The 22106-nt window shown below is 44.1% G+C and overlaps 1 protein-coding gene across 4 annotated transcripts; it reads left to right on the top strand.

Annotated features, from left to right (window-relative positions):
• Positions 1–4693: 4693 nt before the first annotated feature.
• STARD4 (StAR related lipid transfer domain containing 4) lies at positions 4694–22027 on the top strand. 4 transcript variants are annotated; one of them, XM_077347771.1, is made up of 6 exons: positions 4694–8136; positions 10326–10453; positions 11807–11856; positions 14899–15025; positions 16450–16564; positions 17075–22027. In XM_077347771.1, exons 2-6 carry the CDS (start codon positions 10349–10351, stop codon positions 17299–17301), a joined length of 624 nt encoding a protein of 207 aa, XP_077203886.1. In that variant the 5' UTR covers positions 4694–8136; positions 10326–10348; the 3' UTR covers positions 17302–22027. The 4 variants fall into 4 exon arrangements, with proteins under 4 accessions (XP_077203886.1, XP_077203885.1, XP_077203887.1 ...); XM_077347770.1 differs by lacking the exon at positions 4694–8136 and adding an exon at positions 8280–8434; XM_077347772.1 differs by lacking the exon at positions 4694–8136 and adding an exon at positions 8283–8373.
• The last annotated feature ends 79 nt before the right edge of the window (positions 22028–22106 follow it).

The following is a 22106-nucleotide window of genomic DNA, read 5'->3' as shown; positions in this document are numbered from 1 at the left end:
ATAGTGAGGTCAGCACCTTGTCTCCTGCTAAGTGACATTCCTTGTCAGTCTCCAGATTGCTGCTCTTAAGGCAATTTCCCCCTTCTTGGAAGTGCCTCAGTTTTAGAGGTTGTCAGGAACTTATCTCTGTTTCTCCTCTTTCCTATCAAGTATACTAATTCTTAAATGAAGCTTTAGCTCCTCTTTGATCAGGTTGTGCACAGTTGCCGTGTTAATTACTCTGCCAACAGTTTACACAGCCATAGTGTTTACACAGCCATACCACTGAGGGTAGAAAAATCCTGCTGGTATCCCTGAGGCATCCAAATGAGTAGACAGCAGAGGGCAGAGTGCCCAGTGGGGAAGCAATGGGAGTATCAACTCTTAGCTTGATGAGTCCCAAGCCTCAGTAGTTGGCAAGGAAAAAGGGCATCTGTACCAGGCCTCCACCACTCTGGCAAACGGAGTGCTGGCAGCTTGGGTGGCCTAGGAGTGGAGAATTATGGAAAAACAGGGTTTTTTTTTTTGCAAAATCTGAGGGGAAATAGTGTGCATTATATGTATCATGCTACCAAGAGACAAACATAAAGCACGAAAATATCATATACATATATATATGATAATAAAACAGAAGTAAAATTTAAATCTGTTCCAAATGCAATATCTCAAATTCCAATAAGTTCTCTATATGAGATACATAATAGACTTTCTTTTACACTGTGATATACAATTTATCTATTAAAGGTTCTAATGAATATGTAGAAGTGATAAAACTATGTAATACTGAATATGAAGTAATGATGAAGCGAGTTTTGTGGTCAAAACAGATTAATTATGGTTTCAAGTTTTAACACTTAAATGATGAATACCATTGTACCCCAACAGAAAAAAGAACAACCGTATTTTATAGATAGAACCTTAAATTTATAATGAAAGGGATAAAAGGAAAGATATTCTCTGTCCTATATATTATATACTGTATGATTGTCTTTGACAAATATAATTATGTAGCATATAACCCTCCCCATTCTCTGTTGTATCCTCTGTTGACAGAAAGAAAGACTGGGGAGGCTCCCTAGTTTAATGTGAACACAGGAGATGCCCTGACAGGCTAGGACTGTTTGTAGAAAACAACCAGGGTGTAAACTGCACTGAGCTTTTATTCCAATCCCAATTCCAATCGATTCAGTCCCTGCCCTCTACACAGAATGTGATTTCCGTTTGGATTTGGGGCGATTTAAATTTTCCTTCTGCAGCAAGAAGGATTGATCCGGAGTGACCCTACCTTTATTGTGCGATATCTCAGACTGATTTTAAGCCTGAATAAAGAAAGCTCTGTGGTAGAGAACCTCTGATAGGCTACACCTGGTCATATGACACGCTAGCCTTAAAGGAGAAGCCCCTAACTTCTCTCAACTTCTGTCGGTCCTGGATTTTTCCTCCCTCCTCTGCCTTTTTCGATCTTCTCCCCCTCCCCTCCAAGAAAAGAAAGAGGCTCCCTGCTTGGCTCCTCTCCCTCCCCTTCAAGAAAAGAAAGAAAGAGCCCCCCCCCACCTTCTAGCCTCCTAACCAAGTGCGGAAGACTTTCCTGTTTCAATGGGGAGGGGGGAGAGAGGAAGACCCGAGTTCAAAGCAATCTGAATTCAACAGGATTGACAATGGAATAAAGAAAGTAAGTGCAGATTCTGCCCAGGATTAGCCATGGAACATGGGGAGATGTGCAAATGCTTGGCCAATAATGAGTGAAACTTTCTAGCTTTGGCCTTACTCAATTAGCCTTAAATATCAGCTGTATGGTAATGCGTTTTTAATTTGATAAAGCATAAGGACCCAGAAGTGAAATCTTAACCATTCTGGTTGAGGGATTCTACAATACCATTTTCTCTTTTGTTACTGTGCCATTTTCCTGAAACTTGTAAATCGTTTGGGGGCCTTTTCTGTTTAAGATCCTACCCATCCTTTAACATCAGAAGAAGATAATCTCTATGGCAAGTGAGACTGGAACCCAGCAGAGCTCATTCTTGTTGCTGTGTTACAAAAGCTACAAGCTACATCCATTTCTCCCCTCCCCACCTCATTTTTTGCTGTCAAGTCACAGCTGAATTATGGCAACCCCATAGGGTTTTCAAGGCAAAAGACTTTTAGAGATGCTTGCCTTTGCATTGGGACCATGGCATTCCTTGGTGCTCTCCAATCCCAATACTAACCAGGGCCGACCCTACTGAGATCTGGTGAGTTTGGGCTACCACTTCCTTTATGAACTAAGATGTAAAGGATAAAACAGATGAACTCAATGGAATGTCAGTATGGGAAGAAATAAGAACTAAGGAGAGTCATTGCATGCATAAACAAGGGACTATGAAGGTAGAGGAAGGTTACAAATGCTTAAGAGTCCTCCTGTGTTTTAATCCAATTGGTTTATATTAATCGCAGTAGTCTGAATTGGTTGTGAATTTTTTTCTTTCTATATAGTGCTTGTTGTGTACAGCATTTTCTTTACTCTTGTGCCACCTTGTGACAGTCTGTTAGATTTGCATCACACCTCCATGTGTCCATGTGTCAGTCTGACGAAGAGAGCTTGCACTCGAAAGCTCACGCCTTGAATAAATTTTTGTTGGTTTTAAAGGTGCTACTGGACTCTGATTTTAATGTGTCAAATGAAGCAGGTTTATGAGTTTATTCCTTTTTGTCATTCAGATTATTTAGATTATGAATCCAAAAAAAGAGGAAATTTTAGTCTACAGTGTCTTTGAGTTAAAGGACAAAAAGTACAATTTAATGCCAGGAGATATATTTCTGCTAGTCATTGTCCAATAAATGCATGGATGACTTCCTTATTTGTAGCAAGAGACCATTATATTTAGGCCCTATGTGTCCATTTCATGTGCAGCTAAGAAAAACCCAAACGTAACAGCATGTGCAATATAGATTTTTTAAAAATCAAAATTAACATGTAAAAAGCACAGAACATAATTATACATTAATTCCATTTTGGTCTACACATTTACAGATCTAACCTGGATAACTATCACCAAAGCTCAGCATAGAAATGACTACTATTTTTTGTTACCCGACCTGTGTAATTTAAAAGCTTGCTTGCATCGTTCACGCTGCATAATATATGTCATCAACTCAAGAAAATCTGAAGTTCTTGTACTATGGGACCAAGGTAGCTCTTAAAATGTAAGTAAAGGTAAAGGTATCCCCTGTGCAAGCACCGAGTCATGTCTGACCCTTGGGGTGACGCCCTCTAGCGTTTTCTTGGCAGACTCAATACGGGGTGGTTTGCCAGTGCCTTCCCCAGTCATGACCGTTTACCCCCCAGCAAGCTGGGTACTCATTTTACCGACCTCGGAAGGATGGAAGGCTGAGTCAACCTTGAGCCGGCTGCTGGGATTGAACTCCCAGCCTCATGGGCAGAGCTTTCAGACGGCTGCCTTACCACTCTGCGCCACAAGAGGCTCCTTAAAATGTAATCTGCTATGAAATATGACAAATTAGCTGCCCCCCAAGGGGTTCTGTGACAGAAGCCAAATGTGTGTCCACAACTTTGAGAGATGGCAATCACTAGCTGCTCTTTACCTCGATTTTCTGAGGAAGATTGTACATCTACCCCAGAAGATGTTCCACTGTAGGCTTATTCCTGAAGCTATTCTCCATACATCCTATTACTTGGAACAAATTATTCCTATTCTGATTCACTAGACCACCAATTTAATGTTGGAAAAAGACAATATCTGGTTTAGACAATTAGTGAGGTCAGCACCTTCTCTCCTGTTGTGTCATTTATAATCTATTCCAGATTACTACTATGAGGGCAATTTTATCCCTCTTCTTAGAGGTTCCATTGTCTCTCTGTCTCAGCCAGATATGCAGATATGCAGTCAGGACCTTACCTGTCTGTCTTCTTTACTACCAAGTATATTAGTTCCTAAATGAACTTTTATCTACAATTGAATCACGTTGTGCACCCTTGCTGTGTTAATTACTCTTCCAACATTGAAAACATTTTGAATTGAACATTAGTAGCTAAAAGTTACTGTTCTATAATTATTTGATCAGCCTCTGTTGATATGCTTATTTTGCTACAGAGTTGTGTGGGTGGAAAAGTTTAATCAATGCATTCACTGAAAAGCTAATGGAAAGGCATAATTAACACCCTTGGCAACTTCTAGATCTCTGTGCATCTGCGAACAGATCAGTAGACAAAGCTTGGAACCAAAGCAAAATAAATACCACAATCTTAGGCACTGACTTACTCTGGCTCCTGAAAATGTTAGATGCTAATTAAAAGGAAAACTCCTGCTCAGATTTCTAAGGCATAGTCCCATCTATGGTCTTTTGAAAATGCATATCTTGTGGCATAATGCAGAGAATTGTGAATGCGGTTACTCAGGGAACAAGAAAAATGGGGGGAAGATCAGAAAATTCAGCCCCCCCAAAAGACTTTCCATGAATTCAAAGTCCTTGCATTAGAAGATATCCTTGACCCTGTCCTACTCAAGCTGATATAAAATTCATGACATTGTTTAGCTTGCAATCCAGTGATCATACATTTCTGGGCTTCCTGCAGCCCCCCAACCTCCAGAAGGCATGCAGAGGTTGCCCCAGCTCCCCCCCCCATCCTGCAAGTTGAAAGAGGCCAGGAGGCCAGGGCAACTTACTGGCAATGGGGCATGCTCTGATGCTGGCTCCTCTTCCACCCAGAAAACCTCTGAAACTGGCCTCAGAAGTTGGTGGTGGTGAGTTGGCCTGAATCTGCACTTACTTTATTTATTCTGTTGTGGATACTGCTGAAGCCAGATTGATTTGAACTCGGGTCTGCCTCTCCCCCCCCTCCCCATTTAAACAGAAAAATGTTTAGCTTGCAAACACTCAGAAGGGGGAGCCAAGCGCAGCAGGAGCCTCTTTCTTTCTTTTCTTGAAGGGGGGATTGGAAACAGCAGAGGAGGGAGAAAAAAACCAAGAGGCAAATCTCTACCAAGAGAAGTTTGGCCTTCTGAAGCTTCTGCCGAGAGAACTTAGGGCTTCCCCTTTAAGGCAAGTTTGCAGCCTGGGAATGAGGAAGCCCTTGAGCTAAAGCCCTGGCCAATCAGCGCTTCTCGATACAATAACATTTGTCTATAGCCAAAGGCCATTACAAAACACAATTAAAACAATATGGTACAAATACGAATAAAACAATATTTCTCCAATATTGCGTACATAAAATTGTAAACATGGACTATTGAGTTACAATAAGAGGGATTAAATGGTGTATCAAGGTGGAGGCTCCTGTAAAAATGCATTAGCTCGGATCTTCCTGGCAGCCAGAGCAAAAACTGCCACCCTATATGAGATATAGGGGTTGACATCTGATAACAGATAGGTGACTTTGTCAAAATCAGAAATAGGGTCTGAGTTTGGTAATAACTTGGCAAGGAATTTACCCCCGGGTTCGGAGTACAGGGGACAAGCCAAAACATAGTGGGGCAGGTCCTCCACAGATGGATTTCAATCAGCGCTTCTCTACAATGGAGGCTCAGCAACAAGTTCGGAACAGGCAGAAATCTGCATGCTTTCTCATGCTGATTTTTCAAATATTGAGGGTTATATCCACTCTAGGATATTGCGGGGAAATGGTAGGATCAATCCAGATCAATCATGCTTGTCGAAGAGGGGAAATTTAATTCGGACAAAATCAAAATGGAAATCGCATTCAGTGGAGACGGCAGGGACTGAATCAACCTGGGATTGGAATAAAAGCTCCATGCAGATTCATCAAGTTCCCTTATTAAGCCCTTTTTGTCCAAAGACTGCCTCCTGATTGGGGCCAAACTACCAGGGTGGGCTATTCCTGGCCGAGGGGTAATCAAGTAGTCAGATTGGCCATTATTAAAGTGTACTGAGTTTACTGAGATGAGACACTGAGATGAGATGATAATATGGTTTTCTATTAATTAATTAATTAATTAATTAGATTTTTAGCCCAGCACTCTCTAGAGACTCATGGTGGGTGACAATATAAATGTTTTCAATATAAAACCCCCCATAAAACACATGAAACCCCATTTTGTCTGATAACAATGCCTACAGGACATTAAAATAAGCAACATAAACCATGTCTGGCAGCATGACCTCCCATCCCCATTTTCCGCAGTCATCTGCTTCCCAGGTGGGGTACGATAGATGTCACCGCATAGCCTGAGGAGGGGCTTTGTTGTTCCTAGCACTGACCTCAACCAAAGATCTGGTGGAAGAGATCCATTTTACAGGCCCTGAGGAATGCTGATAGCTCCATCAGGGCCATAAGTTTTCCTGGGAATTCATTCAGCCCCAAACAGGTTAATGTGCACAATATTTCTGCATTTACAGTTCTAAAACATTCTGGCATGCCTTAAATGTGTCCTCCTGCTTTTTGAGGTACTATTAGTTGTTTATTGGCCATTCCAGCCTGTTCCAGAGACATTTTGGCCCCAAACGGGTTAATAGAGGAGTGAGAGTTACACTTCATTTCTAAAATATTGTTCTCAAGTGTCTGTAATGCATCCCATTGTTTTTTTATGGTACTCTTGTTTGTCTAATGCCTGCTCTGGGTGTTCTGGAAAGTTTTTGGCCTGGTAAGGGGTTAAAAAAGGCATGGGATTTCCACCTTTTCATTTCTAAAGTATTGTTCTCAAGTTTCTGTAATGCATCCCTGTTTTTTTTTTAAGTACTCTTGTTTGTTTAATGTCTATTCTGGCCTGTTTCGGAGTGTTCTGGAGGCTTTTGGTTAATAAAGGTGTGGGATTTCTGCGTTTTCATTTCTAAAAATATTATTCCCAAGTCTGTGTAATGCATCCTGTTTTTTATTATTATTTAAATTTTATATTTTATTTATTTATATACCACCTTCCCTTTGGTTCAGGGCAGTTCACATTAGGAGCTTTCATATTACATTGCAATACAATAAACATCTTGCCTTCTACATATAATAACACTGTGATTCTGCCCCCCCCCCCTTGTTAATACAGTGAATGGTGGTGGGCCCCTGGGCTGTGATTGGTGATATGTTCATTTGTCCTGGCCTGGTGGAAGATCTCCCTTTTGAAGGCCCTGCAGAATTGTTTCAGCTCTGCTAGGGCCCTGATGTCATCTGGGAGCTCATTCCACCAGGTGGGGGCCAGGATTGAGAAAGCTCTGGCTCTGGTCAAGGTCAGTTGAGCTTTCTTGAGGCCAGGGATCACCAGTTAGTTGGTGCTGGTGGAGTGCAGTGTTTTTACGGGAGAGAGGTGGTTTCTGAGATACTCAGGGCACAGACCGCGTATGGCCTTGAAGGTGATTACCAGAACCCCATACCTGATCCAGTAGTCAACTGTTAGCCAGTGCGGCTGTTGGGAGTGTAGGCTCACAGATGTGGGCCCTCCAAAGTGTTCCAGTGAGAACACTGGCTGCTGCTTTCTGCACCAGTTGGAGTTTCCAGATCAGGGTTAAGGGTAGACCCGCATAAAGCGAGTTACAGAAATCCAGCCTAGAGGTTACGGTCACTGGTTCACTGTAGCTAGATGTTCTGGGACCAGGTAGCTTGGCTTGACGTAGATGGAAGAACGCCAGCTGAGCTACTCTTGCTATCTGTTCCTCCATGGAGGGAGGTATCAAAGATCAGGCCTCTGATCCTGGCTTAGCGTGCAACTGACAGTCAAACTTCCTCATTTGGGCCTTTCCTACCAAACCACAGGACTCCTTTCTATGAAGGATTTAACGTCAAATGGCTTTGCTTCAGCCACCTTGTCCCTGCTTTTAGACATCTGGCTAATGAGACTGGGGGTGAGTCAGGGTGGCTGTCCATCATGAGGAAAAGCTGGCTAACATCAGCATACTGATGGCATCCCTGCCCAAACCTCCTTTATCAGCTGGGCAAAAGGGTGCCTAAGGATGTTAAACACCCTTGGGAAGACGGCTGCTTCTTGCGGCACCCCCACTGGAGGCGCCAGCAACTGTGATTGGTTCTCTCCTATTGCGACCCCCTGTCTCAGACAGAAGAAAGATCAACCATTGACCGGCTGTCCCCTTTTGTGTCCTCTTGTTTATGTAATGCCTGTTCCGGTCTGCCAATCACCGAGCCTCACGCCCCCAAACACCAATCAATAGCCAAGGAGAACAGATCGCTTGTCGCCTGCGCCGTTCAGGATCTGAAAGGTGAGAGGCGGGCCTGGGCGTGCTTTAGCCTGTTGTTTTTGCATGGGTCGATGTTGATGCTGTTCAAATGGGAAACAGGGGGCGGAGGGAAGGCGGAGACGGCGATGCCGGCTGCGCTCTGATTGGCCGTTCTCCTGAGCTGCTCAGCCTGGTGAGACTCAGCGACGGACGGAGGGAGGCAGGCAGGGGAGAGCGGAGTCGTGGCTGCCCGAAGACCCGCTGCTGCCCGGGAGCCTGGTGAGCTTCGCGTGGGCTGCGCGAAGGGATCCCCGCCAGGGTGCTCGGCGCGGCTCCGCAGGTAAAGCGCGCTTAGCCCTCTGGTGCGATCGTTGCTGGGGTTGGCGTGAGCCCAGTTTCCTTGTCGCCACGCACGTCCGCGGGAAGCCAGTTCGGGTCACGACGAGGAAAGACAATTCTGCGGGGCGCGCCGGCGGGAACGCCAAAGGGAAGCCCCCCCCCCCGCCCCAGTTTCCGCGTCCAGGGGCAGAAGAGCTGGGTGCGAATACCGCGGAGGCGGGAAACCTGCCAGGCGGAGGCGCGGACCGGCGGCTCCTGTTCCCGTGAGACACTAAAGCCCGTGGCCGCGCACGAGTCCGCCGGGGACCCAGGAGGCCTCCGGCTCTTCCTCCGAGCCCCGAGCCAGCCGCCGAGAGCCTCGAGGGGACGAGCAAGGACAGCCGCCAGGGAGATCCGCCTTCCCGGCGAGGTCGAAACCCGAAGCCTTTTCAGTATACATGATGCTCCGTTAAGAGACCCATAAGGTGGCATCTTCCTCCAGTTCCCTTCAGCTGGTGGGGGCTGTCAACGGGGTATAACGCCATGGAGATCTATCTATCTTCTGGAGATCAGTAGCAATCCCATGAGATCTCCAGCCACCACTGGGAGTTTGGCAGCCCAATGTTTGGTGTATGTGCTTGCTAAATTCTTACACTTTATAGGGCCTTCCAAATTCTTAACTATAGTTTGTTTCCTATGAATAACAAGGCTCATTCCCATAACCACCACGGGGTTGTCATTGCATCTGAGTACAGCCGAGCATCTCCTGTGTAGCAATCTATTCCATGTAGGACTGTCCTGTGGGGTAAACATATATTTGGCAGTGTCACGTGTGATGTATGTGTATGATGCATTCTGTGACCTGTGTAGGGATGTGAAGTGATCCTGAGATAACATATTTGGACTCCTTTTGAAAGGCAATTTAAAGTATTCCTGGAAAAACAGGGTTTTGTTTTGTTTTCTGTCTTTGTCCAAGCGAGGACTTGATCTCTGCAAACAATTTTCTTTCCTTCATAGAATCTTTCTCTTGTTTGCTTTGGGCAAATCTGATGTGACAGGGGACCTGCTGTAGCCAAATCCACACAGCCCCCTGCTGCTCCTTGCTTAGTTGTGATAATATTGGCAGCCTACAGCCAGGCAACAGTTAAAGGCTCTGGCTGACTTACTATTTGAGTGTCAAAGTCCATGTGTAGCTTACATGAACTTGAACTTTGTCTTGTTACCAGTTTTCCAGTGGCATCTTTTTCATGCACGTTGTTAGGAGAGCCAGTTTGGTGTAGTGGTTAGGAGTGCGAACTTCTAATCTGGTGAGCTGGGTTTGATTCCCCACTCCTCCACATATAGCCAGTGGGGTGACCTTGGGCTTGCCATAGCACTGATAAAGCTGTTCTGACTGAGCAGTAATATCAGGGCTCTCTCAGCCTCACTGACCTCACAGGGTGTCTGTTGTGGGGAGAGGAAAGGGAAAGCGACTGTAAGACGCTTTGAGACTCCTTTGGGTAGAGAAAAGTGGCATATAAGAATCAACTCCTCTTCTTCTTTCAGAGCCTTTGTCCACAGAAGGACTGGTATCACCCTTAAATTGAGGGGCGTTATGAATGTGGATTGTGACAACAAGAAAAGAGACCAGTGCAATCCTAAGCAGAATCCTAAATAACGGCTCAGGGTTGCATTGTTAATCTGTTTGCTCTGTTGGTACTTATACTGGGTCATTTTTTCTTAAAGTCACTAATGGTGCAGGTTTACTCAGTGAGCCTCAGGGAAATCTGTTTAGGATTGCACAGTAAGCTGAGCAGCTCAGAGAGGCTGGAGCTATGCATAACTGTCTGGAGTTTTGACACAGAACAGGAAGCTGAGAAAAAGTTTTGTCTTGTGATTTATATCCTATTTTTTCTGTATTTTATGTTTATTAGATTTTTATAGAGGACAAGAAAGGATGGCCAATGTCCCAGATGTAGGTTCTGTGGCTACAAAGCTAAGAAACACGCTCATCCAGTACTACAACACTGAAGATGACAAATGGAGGATGATTAAGGCCACAGTAAGTTACTAAACCTCAGCTTTTGTTGGTTTACTTTGGCAATAAGACTTATTTGTATGTATGTTGCGCTTTCTAGTCTTCAAAGTATTTCACAAACATTATCTTACTGTAATAATGCAATTCCATCCCCATAAGACAGAGAGGGGAAGTGGCAGGCACGGTGGCTGAAAGAGAGCAGTTTCTCTAAGGCCACCCAGTAAATTCATGGCATAGTTGAAATTTGAACTGGGGACTACCTGATTCTTGGCACAGTCTGGCCCGTATGCTACACGATCTGTTTATGCAAAGTGAGTTGAGAATGTGTGGTATGATGATTTTAGAAGAAGAGGATGATGAATAGGGCTCTTAATATTTCAACGGACTGTACCACTATGCAGAAAAGGCAACATGGCTCTTTTTTCACTACTATATGTCAATGCACCTCCCATGATCCCTGATGAAAGGTGACATTGTGATGATGCAGCTGATGACAGTGCGCATCCTAACAATTTAATGCAGGTGCAACAAGTTTAGTTTTCCAGAGGACTTTTGTTTGCTTGTCATTTCCTTTAGAACAGGAACAGGGTGATACTGTGGCCATAGGGAAAGATCTCACTGACATAGTGATTTAAAGCTGTATGTGACATGGTTGTGTCTTGAACAAACTGGTGAAAGTGGAGAGGGGGGTCTTAAAGAGACGTATGTAAGAGAAAGGAGCTTACTCAAAGATACAGTATGCTTCATTTGGATATACTTTTATACTTTTATATACCTAAATATACTTTTATATACTTGGATATACCTATGTACTTTTAAAAACTGGTTAAACCTACATATTATATGAAGAGTTCCCCTCTGAGAGTCTTTTTTTTAATCTTCAGTATTCCAGTTTTAGTTTCACATGTATTAGAGGTATTTAAACAGTGTTTATTAGTGCTTTGCAGAAAAGGCAACATGGCCCTAGGGAAGCGTGCCTGGCCTCAACCAGAGCCAGGGCCAGGGCCTTTTCGGTCCTGGCCCCTGCCTGGTGGAATGAGCTCCCGGGTAAGCTGTGGGATCTTCCAGCATTCCACAGGACCTGCAAAACCGAGCTCTTCCACCAGGTCTATGGTTGAGGCTGGGGTTGGCGAGGTACATCTACTGCCCCCCCCCCCCGGCCTTTTGGAATGAACATCATTAGACCTCCTTCTCCACAGGAAGGGGATTTTTCCACCATGTTGGGATGGATTTTAAGTCTTTCAATTGGAGTTTTAATGGGGTTTTAAGACATTGTGACCCGCCATGAGCCATTCAAGGAGTGGCGGGAAATAAGTAAGCAAATAAATAAATAAACGAACAAACAAATAAATAAATAATTTTTATTTTCTTCTCCAGAAAAATACTATGATTTGGCGTAAGCCGTCAGAAGAATTCAGCGGATACCTGTAAGTTCACCCATAGAGAGGAATAATTTGTTTGCTAGGTTTGTGTTTTGACAGGGAAGCCCTTCCCAGATCTGAGCAGATCTGATACTTCAGGTCATTCATTTTGGTGCATCTTCTACCCTGCAAATGATGCAGCTCACCATTGCTTTGTTTTTTTTCATTCATGACCCAACTTGCTTCCCAGTGAGGCCCCAATGTGGCTTGTGTTTTCTTGCCCCTATCATTTTACCCTCACAGCAACTCTGTGATGTAGATTAGGTCAAAAATGTGTCACACAGCAAGCTTACCTGGCAGAGTGGGAGTTCAAACCTGGGCTTCCCGGATCCTTGTCTGATACTCTAACCACTGCACCACACTGGCACTTTGTACTGTTTTTCTTCTCCAGTTCCCATACATCATGATCACTATAGTAAGGTGGGATACCATCAGGGTTTGGAGTCTGTACCTTTTCCTGTCCTAGTGGATGGAAGCTTGGACAAACAGAGCTGTGATTCTTGACAAGTAGGGCTTACCAAAAGTCATATTACAGTACCATTTTACTGAGCAAAGTACCAAGGAGGAAATTTCTAATAAAATTATTCCAGGGTCATTTTCTTCAGTTCATGATGAATTAAGGAATTTGCTTTCTGATATGGATCCATTTGTGACACAAAGGGTTGCGACTTTTGCATTGCATACTGACTTCACAGAATGGAGGTAGCGAGTTCCACCAGCACCCCTCCACCTCCCTTTTTAGATGAGATGATTGGGTTTTACGTTCAGGAGGAGCTTTTCACCGCAACTTCTTGGGCTATTTGTTTTTATATTATTGTATTAGTTTATATTAGTTTTAATGGAATTTTGGATTTTATTTGATTGTAACCCGCCTTGAGCCTCTGGGGGAAGGCGGGTAATCCTTATCCATGTTTCCTCTATATATTTGTGAAACAGCCAGGGGGCTGGAATGTGTCCGGCTGTCTGAGTTAGAATAGGGTCAATCAGGGTGCATCCATCAGCACTGGTTGCACCCCGATTGGCCCTGCCCCTACAGCTCCCTCCCTCCCTCCCTGGACACTAGCCACGTTCCTCTCAGACACGCCAGAGAAAAAGAGAGACACACAGAGCCCTACCAGACTGAACACGAGCCCTCATTCCCTCCTATTACTCCTGCTGCGAGGGAGGTAGAGAGAGACACAAAGAGAAATGCCCCAAGCTGCTGACAGAGACACAGAGAGAGCCACCCCTGCTGCGACGGAGTGAGAGAGAGACAGACAGAGAGAGCTGCCCCAAACAGCACACCAGCCTTCCTTCCCTCCTACAAACCAGCCCTAATTACCTGTTATGCCTTCTGCTGCGAGGCACACCAAGACACTCAGCGAGAGGGAGAGAGAGACATACACAGAGAGATCTGCACCTCTCGGTGTCCCCTGGGCCTAGCGCCCATTGTGTTCCTTCTAACAATGGGCTTTTTGCTAGTAAATACAATAATAATAATAATAATAATAATTGGCCGTAAGAAAGATTTGAGCTGGCCTTGTGGCAAATACTTTGGACTTTTTAAACAGCTGATGAGCAGAGTGCATGGGATAAATGCAATGTTTAGTTGATAACCGTGTTAGATCTATGTTTGTTTTGAACTTATCTACTGTACTGAACCATTTTACTGTGTGTTTGATCTTGCGATGGCCTATTACCTGTGGCCTTGCTTGCTTGCTTACTGAGCAAAGGCTGAATTCAGTGGCACTTTGAAGACCAAGGACATTTTATTCAAGGTGCAAGCTTTTGTGTGCACTTCCTCAGCCACCAGACTACTGCTTCAGACCAACATGGCTACCCACCTGGATCTACTTGAGTCAGCAGTGAGGACTGGGGTTTTACTGCATTATTGTGTGGTGCTCATTCACATTAGGCCATCTGTTCAGACACCTGTTCAGCGTGAATCACAAATTAAAGCAAAACAAAACCATGGACATAAAACTTCTTGTAGCATGTTGTACCTTATTGCAGAAATTTAAGAATCTTTTTATTTGGTTTCTGAAATTGCTTATAAAATGAACAGTTATTGTTTGGAATCCAAATGAGCTTCTGCCATCTGGTACATTTTCATTTTCTTAGTCCACAAACAGCAATATTTTGGCACTGAAAGAAGAGTGTACTGTCCTTGGCCTGGCTAGTGTTTGTCTTGCAGCTTTGACTGCTACATGGAATGTAGTTCTCCGTATTACCCGATTCACCTCTGAGACCGTTTATGCACTGGAGGGTTCATGCTGGGCTGCAGGTTGGAATTTTAGTCATGGCAGGTTACCCCACCTCTTCCTGCACCAACACAGGGGAGCATTTGGCCTGGTGCACCTCATCCATCCCTGATTTGTGCTCCCGCACAGGAGGTGGGGCAGTGAAGTTCCCAGTGTGTAAACAGCCTTAGTTCATGAACAGAGCCACATCCTCACTATCGATACACATTTCTGAAAGCATTATTTTATTTTTATGTAATGCTTGTCATTCTCTGAGCCTAAGCAAGTCCTGCTGTAGCAGAGGTTTTGTGTGTTGGTGGGCAGGAGGAGGCCACTCATGTGGGCTTGGGGAGTGGGGGTGGGAAAAGAACACATTGGCAGTCATTTGAGGTTCCTCTGCTCCATGCAGAACAAATGAATGGAATACAGTAAGCACCATGCATATTATGGAGAGTAGTGTTGGCTTCTGAGAGAAGAGAGAGGCTACTTAATACGAGGAATGAGAAAGAAATCAAGTTAAGATTTCTAGGATCTAAAGGGAAATAAAAGGTAAAACCAGATTATGGATAAGGAGATATATTTATTATATTATCGTCTGGTGTGTGTAGTGTGGCCAGGAGATCCAAGGATTGTCTGGCATCCAGGTAGTTTGCCATTGTGTACCTCTGCATGGTCTCCCATCCAGATGCTAGCCAGGGTTGACCCTGCTTAGCTTCCATAATCTGATGAGATTGGGTTGTCAGATAAGGGGGTATATGATCTTGTGTGATCCACATTCAAAGGAAAAAAGTTCTCTTGATATTCTTTTGTGCTAAATCTGCTTTTGCAGCTACAAAACCCAAGGGATTGTAGAAGACGCTACCAACAGAATAGTTGATCACATACGCCCTGGACCTTATCGGCTACACTGGGACAGTCTCATGACTACAATGGATGTTGTTGAAGCATTTGAAGAGGTAATGTGCCATCTAAATGTATAAATGGAACTATAGGCCGTGTGAATGAATGTGTTAACTGGCATGGCAGTTGTAACAAGCTTTGACAATTTGCCCTTTTAGTTTAGTGAAAAGTTTACTTACACAGACATAATTTTCACATAGTTTGTTTCTTTGCCTCAGAATTCAATTCAAAGGTCTGCGGGACTGGTTATATGTGTGGTGACAGATTATATGTCTTTGGCCACACTCAATAAATGCTCTTTTTGCTATCAAGACACAACTGATTTACAGTGACCTCATAGAGTTTTCAAAATGAGATGTTCAGAGGTGTCTGTCTGTCTGTCTCACCGAGGGAGGGAGGGAGGGAGGGGGGAGGGAGAGAGAGCTACACTCCCACAATATGGCTACACCCATGACTGATATGATCAGTTTGGCATCTAACACTAAGATGCTCTTTCTAATCCCTTATATATTTTGTCACAACAAGATTAGTATCATATCTGCATGTACACAACCTGACTTTTACAGGTGTGCAATCTCACAATGCCGGCTACAATCAAACAGCAGCATTCCCTTTCCAGAGATCTATGGATGCATCCAGTTTCCAGGGTTTCATAAGAACATAAGAAGAGCCCTGCTGAATTAGACCAGTGGTCCATCTAGTCCATCCTGTACCAAGAGCCAGCTTGGTGTAGTGGTTAGGAGCACGGACCTCTAATCTGGCGAGCTGGGTTTGATTCTGCGCTCCCCCACATGCAGCCATGGGCTCGCCACAGCACTGATAAAGCTATTCCGACTGAGCCGTAGTATCAGGGCTCTCTCAGCCTCACCCACCTCACAGGGTGTCTGTTGTGGGGGGAGGAAAGGAAAGGAGATTGTTAAGCCACTTTGAGACTCCTTCGGGTAGAGAAAAGTGGCATATAAGAACCAACTCCTTCTTTATCCACAGAAGGGGCTTCACTGCTTACTTCCCACCATTGTGAGAACTGTCTATTGATTCCAATGCTGATTCCTGCCATTTAATCAGTTTTTAATCCATAAGAGAGCCTGTCTTCTTATCCCATGACTACTAAGTTTAGTCAGGAGTCTTTGGTGAGGTACCTTGTCAAAAGCTTTTGGAAAGTCTAGGTATATAACGTCTACTGTTGTCTGCATGCATGTTCACTTTCTCAAAGAACTCCAAAACGTTGGTGGGGCAAGACTTCCCTTTGAAGAGGCCATTCTGATTTTTCCCCCAGCAAGCTTTGTCCTTTATTACGATTTCTACTAATTTGCCTGGGATAGACATTAGACAGAGGGGCCTGGTTTCTATGTCTTCCCTGTTAGCTGATACGGACTATGGTATGATTGGTTGTGGATAAATTTTTGGCAGCAATGGCTGCTATACAGAGGTATCATATGAGTGATACCTCTTGAACTTGTATGTTACTTTTATCTTGTAGAATTGCTGTCTGATGCGTTATACCACTGCTGGCCAGCTGTGGAACATCATTGCACCAAGGGAGTTTGTCGATTTCTCTTACACAACGGACCATGAAGATGGGCTTCTCTCATGTGGTAATACCTCAATCATATTTATTTTACAGCCAAATCCTTTAAGACACGCCTAAGCACATTGAAATAGACTCTACATAGGGCTGAGTTGCTGTTTGCAATAGGTGACTGGATTGCCACACACAAGATCAAAGCTAAAAACATTTTTTTTAAATAGCATGATCAATATCGCCGGACTGCTCTTTTGCAGGGTGTAAGTGCGGTATGAAAATTGTTCTCACACAGAGCTGTGTGACTGCAGTTCGTAGCATGTGCTTTCTGAGTGATCCATGCATTTGAGACAAGGGTAGCTTTCCTCACAGGGATGGGCTTGGGTGGCATCTGGATTACTGCTGCAGCTTCCAGCACATCACAGGGACTTCTGTGTGGTAGATTTCTTCACATTTCCCTTGACCAGTTCCCCACAGCATCCAGTCCCTCTGCTGCACCACCTGGGGCTGCTTGATGTTGTCCAATGGCCATGGAAGGAACAATAGGTGTGCCAACCCACTAACATGTTTTGTTTTGAAACAGGTATCAGCCTAGACTATGGTGAAGCAAGGCCTTCTTTTGTCCGAGGATTCAACCACCCCTGCGGCTGGTTCTGTATCCCACTCAAGGATAATCCTGGGCACAGCCTTCTGACTGGCTTTATCCAGACGGATCTGCGTGGGATGCTTCCCCAGGCTGCGGTGGATACTGCCATGGCTAGCACCCTGGCGACCTTTTATTCTGATCTCAGAAAAGCTCTGAAGGCCTGACGGGGGGGGGGGGGCGGTCAGTGCTTGTCTAGCAATCATTCCTTGCCGCATACTTCAAGAAACTCAGGGTAGCCTGAAAGCTTCCTGCACGAAGGCTAGTGCTGTTTCCCTTTGAGGACCCAATGGAAGCATGTTTCCTCAGTTTAGGGCCCACTGGGTTTCTTTGGACTTCAGCCCTGGAGAAGTCATGGAAATGTCCAAAGTTATGCATGTGCCCTAGCTTATCTTCCTTCCTTTCTTCTCTCGAACACGCACCCAGCCCACAATAGTTTATGCTGAGGTAATGGGAACCTCGCTGTGTTCACTTTGTGGATTTGAAAGGGACTAGGTTGGCTTAAATTTAAGCCCTTAGAGCTACCCAACAGTTCATTTGTTTATGAGTGGGCACACATCCCAATACTGCAAGGGAGATATATTCAGATTCTCTTGCTGAACTGGGAATATCATGTGCTGATTATGTAGTCAGACATAAGAATGTGAGTTTGCATATCAGGCTGCTGCAGTTGTGAGGAGTTCACAGTGTGGAGAGAGGAGCAGTGCTCCCTCTGATTTCTTTCCCCCTGCTGTGTGGAGTAGATCACATCCGGAGCAGAACGTAACGGCTGCAGTCTTAAAATGGACAGTGGGCAGGCTCCGGGTTGCTGCTGAGCGGGGCTTCCAGTGCCAATGAGCGGCTGCTCACGCACACACCTTAGAGCAGGGGTAGTCAAACTGCGGCAGGGGCTCATAGGAATTGTAGTCCATGGATATCTGGAGGGCCACAGTTTGACTGCCCCTGCTTTAGAGGGAACCCTGTAGTGGAGTCATACCTGATACACTGCACTGTGATTAGGAATGGCACACTCCCAGCCATTGTCTTGGGCTGTGTGTATGTTTATATATCAATGAAGCCCAATGCTTCTGAGGATAAGGGCAGCGTTGCCACTTTCTGGTTGCTTTTTGTCCCATATTTTATGGCCTTTATTTTCAAAATGTGGGGTTATAAATTGTGTATCCAGGGTGAGTTCTTTAGATCTTGAGATTTATGTGGTTTGTGTGATTGCTTTCTGTAGTTAGCCTTCTACATTGTAAAAAAAGGGTCGTTTTATTTAACAGTCTCTTGAGTATTAGAGTTAATAATTTTGTATGAGTACAAAAGGCATCTGATTTGAGTTTGTTTAGGGATGGATTAAAAAAAACCACATTCTTGTAATTTGTCCGAACTTTGGGCCTTAAGAGTGCAATGCTGATCCTTACTCTTTATCCCAGATCTGTGCAATGCAGTCTTATGCATGTTCATAAGCCCCATAGACTTCAAAGGTGGTCACTCCCTGGTAAGCATGTTTAGGACTTGTAGCCTTAAAGTAGGTAAAGTGATATTAACTCCTTATTTGGACCAATTTCGGTTGGGTGGGAGTATGTGGACTTCTGAGTTCCTGAAAACTCTTCGTAAAATGGTTTGCAAAATGCAGAACTGCTTCCAAGTCTACGCATAAGACTAAAATGCTGCATTCTAGAGTAGCAGTCCCCATGGGCAAAGTATGGCCTGCTGGCACCGGCCAAGTTTCCTAAGAAGGTGAGTAGGGCCAGATGGGGTTTTACCCAGCAGAACTTCAGATGGGCTGCAGGTCTTTAAAACATTGCTGTGGTGGCAGCTGCCTCATCAGCACAGGGATCTCCACTGCATCATTGAAAGCAAACAAACAAAAACATTTTAAACCATGTTAAAACGGAGGCTGAAGAGTTGCTGTCAGAGTTCAGAATAGCCTCGTTTGCTGACCTTTTACGGTTGGCTCAGTCTCCCAGGGTAGCCGCTTTGTGGTGGTGCCTACTGTCCTTTGTCAGAATTCCAAAGATGGCCACAGGCTCAAAACAGGTTGGGGAGCCCTGTCCTGGAGCAAGTTGTTCAAGCTGCTAAATCTTGAGCTGGCAGCTGCAGGATGGAAGCTGGGAATGGCTTCCATCTGCAGTTTGGCCTTTGATACATTTGTGCATTTCTACCTCCTGCCCCTTAACGGCAGAGTTGCACAAATGTCTCAAGGGCCAAACTGCAGATGGAAACTTCCACATGAGGCTGCTTGCATTGAATGCAAGTACAAGAATCTGCAGCAAGTGAGGGTACACCATATCTAGCCTGAGAGTCTCACAGGGTGCTTTCCCTCATTCGCAGAGTAAAACAAAAATAATATGGGCCCTCTATGAGTCTAGGCAACCCTCCTTGAAGTAGAAGACTGGTAACTGCTGATCAGAACGATTTAATTTCCTGGGAACAATCTTCATACTAAACTGAATTTTTAAAAGGCAGTACAAACTCCCAGTAGATCACTGCTGTGCACTAAATAATTGTTCATTTTAGAGTAGCATTGTAATTAGGTGTTCACTGTGGCCAGGATTCAGGGGGCCATGCATGACTATTTCTCTGTTTAAGGGCTGTGGATTGGGAAGGTGATTGTGTGAGCTGGCCTGATTTGCTCAATTGGTTCTTCCAGCTATCTAGAAATGCATGTACAGGCACATGCATAGCATCCTGAGTTGGACCATATGTTCTTCTACCTAGAATAGCTCCTTAACTAATGAGGAGGCAAGAATCTAATAATTTAAAACCTGTTTTCTTTTATGAAATGACTGGATGTCCACTCGTGTGAAAGGACCCTGGATCAGTTTGGGTTAGAGAACTGTCTTAATATGGCTGTGTGTTTCAGCAAAGGGACATTGGAGAGCGTGTAGCATGATGAGTGCAATATATCTTGGAGCTTTTGACTAAACTCAGGAAATCTAAATGGCACAAGTGTAGGTTAAAGTTATATTAATTAATATTTGCTTGTAAAAGATATTTGCAAAACTAATCTAGGCAAGTTGTTTACATCTAGCAAAATGTGTTGATATGCTATGTATGTAATGCCTTTTGCATGTACAAATTGTAGCATAAACATAGGTTTGATGAGGTGATGGCAAATAAGCAGAAGAAGGTTTTGCATTTTTCTATACATCTTTGTGATGGTGTTGGAAGGCATGGAAGTTCATTATGGTTGTTTTCCCTGCCAGATTGCCTCCTATTAGACCGCATCCAGATGAGCTCATGCCCATTCCGATTTGACAGTGCGATGAGTATAATCATGTATTGGCTAGAGGGAGGTTGACTTTAGGGAACATAACTTGTTAATTCCTTCCAGGCAAATTTCAGTGGGCTCGCTATGTCCATGCAGTTAGGAAATGAGCTAAGAACTGCAAAAGCTTATGGCACAATAAATTCAGTGGTCTTTTAAAGTGTCACAAGACTTTCTATCATTTTGCTAATACATCTTATCCTAGTTTCTTCTCAGGGTTGCAATTAGTAGGTCCAGTAACTTTCAGTCATAAGGAAAAGGAGGGAGTGGTAGCAATGCCATACCACTCTGCTCCAGAATATTTACTGAGAGCGCAAGGCAGACTTGCACTGTTTTCTAAGGGCTATGAATGTGGATGTATGAGCATGCAGATGAATGCTTATGCTTTCATGTTTTGTGTTGTTGTGTTTGAAGGGTTCTCTTTAAAAATGCTATTTTACTGTCCATCAGACAGTCTACCTGAAATCTGTAGCCATATTTTCATATTTGGTTCCTTTATTCTTTAGAAGTAGAGACACCTGGTGGGTTGGCTCAAATGGTTTTATCTCAATGGAACAAGCTCTTGCACAGAGATCTGTCCTGATCCTGTTTGCCCCCTGCAGACCAGAAACTCTCTACTACGGGTCAGTGGATCCCGGTTGACAAAGTGCCCCAAGATATTGGGAGAAAAGAGAATTTGGTGAAACAATCCTCCATGGCTCTTGCACGCACTCAGCAACCTTAGCTCAAGACTTGCTGTCTTTTCACATAAGTGACAGAGAGTGATCTTGCCCATTGTCCACTCCTTACTGCCACTAATCTACAAGATTGCCCTGGCCCTCAGGTGAGGGTTTTTGTGGTGGCCAGGGAGCTGCATGTGAAAGGAGGAAACCGGGACAGTCCCCATGTGGAGATTCTTGTCATGCAACCAAGGGGCTCAACCTGCTCTCAGTAGCAGATAAAACATTGTTTGTAGCAGCCATAATCTATTCTTTGTACTTCAATAGTGGCACATATGGCTATATACAAATGCTGTATGGACATTGTAAGTAGCTGGAAGTGTAGAGTTTCAGTTTGTTATGCCTTGACACTAGTTAAAGTTCATGGTACAATAAACTATAGGAAGGTCCACAGAGGGTATAATTCAGCCAAACTTACAAATTCTGGTTCAATTGCTTTCGGGGGAAGAAAAGCATGTACTTGACTTGCTCATTTAGGTAGATGGAGTGACTTCACAGTGCTTAACTTTGGCTGGATTGTACCCAGGTATGCCACAAGATCTGCAAGGACAGTTTGATGAGAACATTTTAAGAAGTCTTTTCCTAGGACATGGTCTTCTCAAGACTCTGCTTCCATTAGTTGCCAAGAGAGAATTCATTTGAGAGCTTTTGACAGAATATAAAATTTCCTGACTGCTTCACAATATTATTTTTTAAAATATTGATCTACTTCAGTTGATACGTTAAATTCACTTGCTGGAACAAGTGACCACAATGTCTTTGAACTGAAAAAAACCTGTTCCCTTGTAGTTAAGATGGTGTGAGTGTTGGAATAGCACAACTAAGGTGTGTTTCAGTTCTATGTTATAATGGATACGAGACTGTATGTATTTTCAGTATTGAAATGAGCTGTACATTAAAGAATGAAGTGTGTGCGTTAAATATTGGATGGCTTCATCAATCATATGAAGGTTCCTCACATGAAAAAAAGTGATAATTTCCCTAGCTTGTGGCCAAGTCC

This window comes from Paroedura picta, chromosome 7, assembly GCF_049243985.1.
Source record: "Paroedura picta isolate Pp20150507F chromosome 7, Ppicta_v3.0, whole genome shotgun sequence".
Taxonomy (NCBI): domain Eukaryota; kingdom Metazoa; phylum Chordata; class Lepidosauria; order Squamata; family Gekkonidae; genus Paroedura; species Paroedura picta.
This window is presented reverse-complemented; position numbering and strand designations above follow the sequence as displayed.